The following is a 3,324-nucleotide window of genomic DNA, read 5'->3' as shown; positions in this document are numbered from 1 at the left end:
TGAAATACACATCTTATGTTTCCCTTATTTCTAATATTTCCTTCTATTTCTAAAAACCTCTAAAATCTCTTATTTCTTTCCCAATTCTAAATTATTTTATAATGTATCCGAGCTACATATTATGTATTCGATTTATTTTATCATGTATCCGAGCTAGTTTTTAATGTATCCGAGCTACATATTATGTATCCGGTTTGTTTTACTTTTTCAGGAATTAATATAATTACAAACTAAATAGGGACATATTGTAATTTCATATTAAAACTATGTGATTCCTAAAATTTATACAAATAATAATCGTATCTGAAATTTAGCATCAAGTTTCTTCTTTTTTTTGCATGAATTTTTGGGGTTATTAAAAAGAAAAAATTAGATGCCCAATATTTTCAAAGCATATTACTAATTGAGTATAGTTCATATACTTTATTAGTGTAAATGGTTTTACGTTATTAGATCACTTGGATAATTTTATATGTAACCGTCGGTAAAAAGAGATAGTAAAAACTTATCCATCGGTTGTTTACACCAAATAGTATCAATTTATCATAGTTAAGTAATTGAATGAGATAATATTTATTTATTAAAAATATATACAAACATATGACATATATCTATTAATTTGATATAAACATCCTGCATAAATATTTTTTTATCAAATGAGATAAATTATTAACTAGGAAATTAAGGTAAGTTACCTACTAAAACATGTTAAAAGACACGTTAGTGAGCATTCTATTCCCTATCTTGTAATCTCCTCTTCCATCCTTCGCCCATTTTTTATTTTTAGTTTTTTAAAAAGTACATAAAATAAATCATTAACACTAAAAATAAAAAATAAAAAGACACTAATCAAGTACCATGGCATTCTGGGCAAAAATCACGGGCTAGAAAAAAAAACAAATAAAATTCCTAGATTTTGGAACTCAGCAAGAGGAACATGGCAACTTGTTTTCCTTCTTCACATGTGCCTTGATGCTTCCAAGATGTACAAAAATATGCTACACTAATTCTTAGCCAGCCTAAATTCCTGACCTTTTTTTGTTTTGGTTCCCGCTGGTATTTGATATTTGTATTGGGGCATGACTAAATTTGAGTTTGTGCATTGAGTTGGATTGAGTGAATGAGGGAAGGTTGCCCCGGGGTACCGATATTGCATTTTCTGAGACTCGAACCTAAGATCTCTAAATAAGGATGGAGCTGACGCATCCAGGATAAAAGTTTTGTTGGTTCAGCATTTAAAGTTTTTATCTTTAATTTGAACTCATTATATCAGTTCATATTTACTATTTATTAAAAAATTCATTAATCTTTACTCATAAATCATTTACATCACAATCAAAAGTATTGGATTCAGATAGATAGATGAATCCGATAACAAAGTGTTACATCCACTTCTAGTGAAGGAATTTCAATCGTTCCATTACAATCCATGTTGGTTAAATTCCTGACTTACACATGGTTAAAAAAATGTTTTTCTTGCTATTATTTTAATCTCCTTTCCTTATACATGAACCCTATAAAAATCCAACCATATTAATACATTCTTCATCATTCCTCTAAATAGCAAATTAAATCAATTGCAAAATGGCTAAGTCACTTGCCCTTTTTCTTGTATTCAATGTTCTTTTTTTCACTATGGTTAGTGCATGCTACACTTGCCCTGGCCCAATTAAACCAAATCCAAAGCCAACACCAACACCAAGTCCATCTCCTAATTCTCAAACCAAATGCCCAAAAGATGCCTTAAAATTAGGTATTTGTGCTAATGTGCTTAATGGTTTATTAAATGTAACACTTGGAACTCCACCTGTAAAACCATGTTGTAGTCTTATTGGAAATCTTGTGGATTTGGAAGCTGCTGTTTGTCTTTGCACTGCACTTAAGGCTAATATTTTGGGGATTAACCTTAATATCCCTATTTCACTAAGCTTACTTCTTAATGTTTGTAGCAAGGAGGCTCCAAAGGGATTTATTTGTCCCTAAATGACTTTTAATTAGTTGAGTTTGCTTCTACATTTTTCATTTGTTCCCACATTGCCCATGGGGTTAATTAATTTATTTTCGATTTTTCGTTGTTGGAATTAAATAGCGCGGCTTGCGCTATTAGTGTTTGTACGTCTCGTTGAATTAATATTTTTCTAATTAGTGTGACCTTATTATAGTTCTCATGGGGATTTTTTTCCCTCGTTGCTTATGATACAATACTCTCTAAGTGTACTATTTTACTTGCCCAGTATTCGGAAAAAAACATTCACTTTTACTTATTTCTTTAACATATTAAAAAAAAAAAATCTTTCCCATGATTTACCCTTAGTATTCATTACTTATTCTCAAATTATTTTTTAAGATCTAATATTAAACGTCTATGATAAAATACTTACATACTAATCGTTGTTTTTTAAAGAGCGTGAAAAATTCAAAATAAACAAGTAAAATTGAACGGACAAGTTTTTGTTTATTTCGTCACTTGTTTTACTTGATAAATAAGAAATTTACTAAATTGTACGCGGGAGGGAAAAAATGTACTTGCTGCACCTGGTACGTACTTAATTACGTCAAAATCACATGGGTTTATCATGGTTAAATAATAAATTAAAGTGAGAATATCTATTAATTTAATTATATAATATAATGTAACAACCTCACGGGAAGAGTTAGACGTCAATGTAAGGTTCCACTGAATCTAGAAAACGTTGATTCAAACTTTATATTTATATTAAGAAATTCACCTAATTTAAATAAAAATAAAATTTACATCCTAATAATTACTAATATATATTATCGCTCTATAACAATGTCTCTTTTTAATCTGTTTTTATTGTCTGATGTAGTTTTTGGGGTTATAAGGGCATCTCCAATCCAATCCTCTATTTTTACTCTCCAAATATAGATTTCTCTATTTTTTCAGACAATCAACTCCAACTCAATTCTCTATTTTACTACTCTAAAAAGGAATCTTTTTTCTCTCTCCTCAATATTATATTATTATTTATATTTCATTCTTATTTTCTTATTTCATAATATAAATCATTTCTTCTTTTTGCAAATAATCACTCTATAACCTTTACATAATACAATTTTTTTTTTTCAAATTCTTCATTAATATAAAATTATATTTTATTCTAAATTTCTAAATAACATAAATTGCAATACATATTATATATAATACATATTAACGAACAATTCAAATAAAAATGAACTCATTGATGAAATATAATTGCATCATAAATATTGTATTATCGTAAAATTTATTTTAAATTTTACATAAATACTCAACTTTTAAGACTATTAGGTTACTCTCATGAATAGGGGTGTGCATCGGTC

At 28.3% G+C, this 3,324-nt stretch overlaps 1 protein-coding gene across 1 annotated transcript; it reads left to right on the top strand.

The window, feature by feature from the left end:
- The first annotated feature begins 1,549 nt into the window (after positions 1 to 1,549).
- LOC102605326 (14 kDa proline-rich protein DC2.15-like) lies at positions 1,550 to 2,199 on the top strand. The gene has a single exon (XM_006355416.2). The coding sequence runs from the start codon at positions 1,585 to 1,587 to the stop codon at positions 1,981 to 1,983; it is 399 nt and encodes a 132-aa protein (XP_006355478.1). The 5' UTR covers positions 1,550 to 1,584; the 3' UTR covers positions 1,984 to 2,199.
- Positions 2,200 to 3,324: the final 1,125 nt, after the last annotated feature.

Source organism: Solanum tuberosum, unplaced genomic scaffold (genome assembly GCF_000226075.1).
Source record: "Solanum tuberosum cultivar DM 1-3 516 R44 unplaced genomic scaffold, SolTub_3.0 scf00201, whole genome shotgun sequence".
NCBI lineage: Eukaryota > Viridiplantae > Streptophyta > Magnoliopsida > Solanales > Solanaceae > Solanum > Solanum tuberosum.
This window is presented reverse-complemented; position numbering and strand designations above follow the sequence as displayed.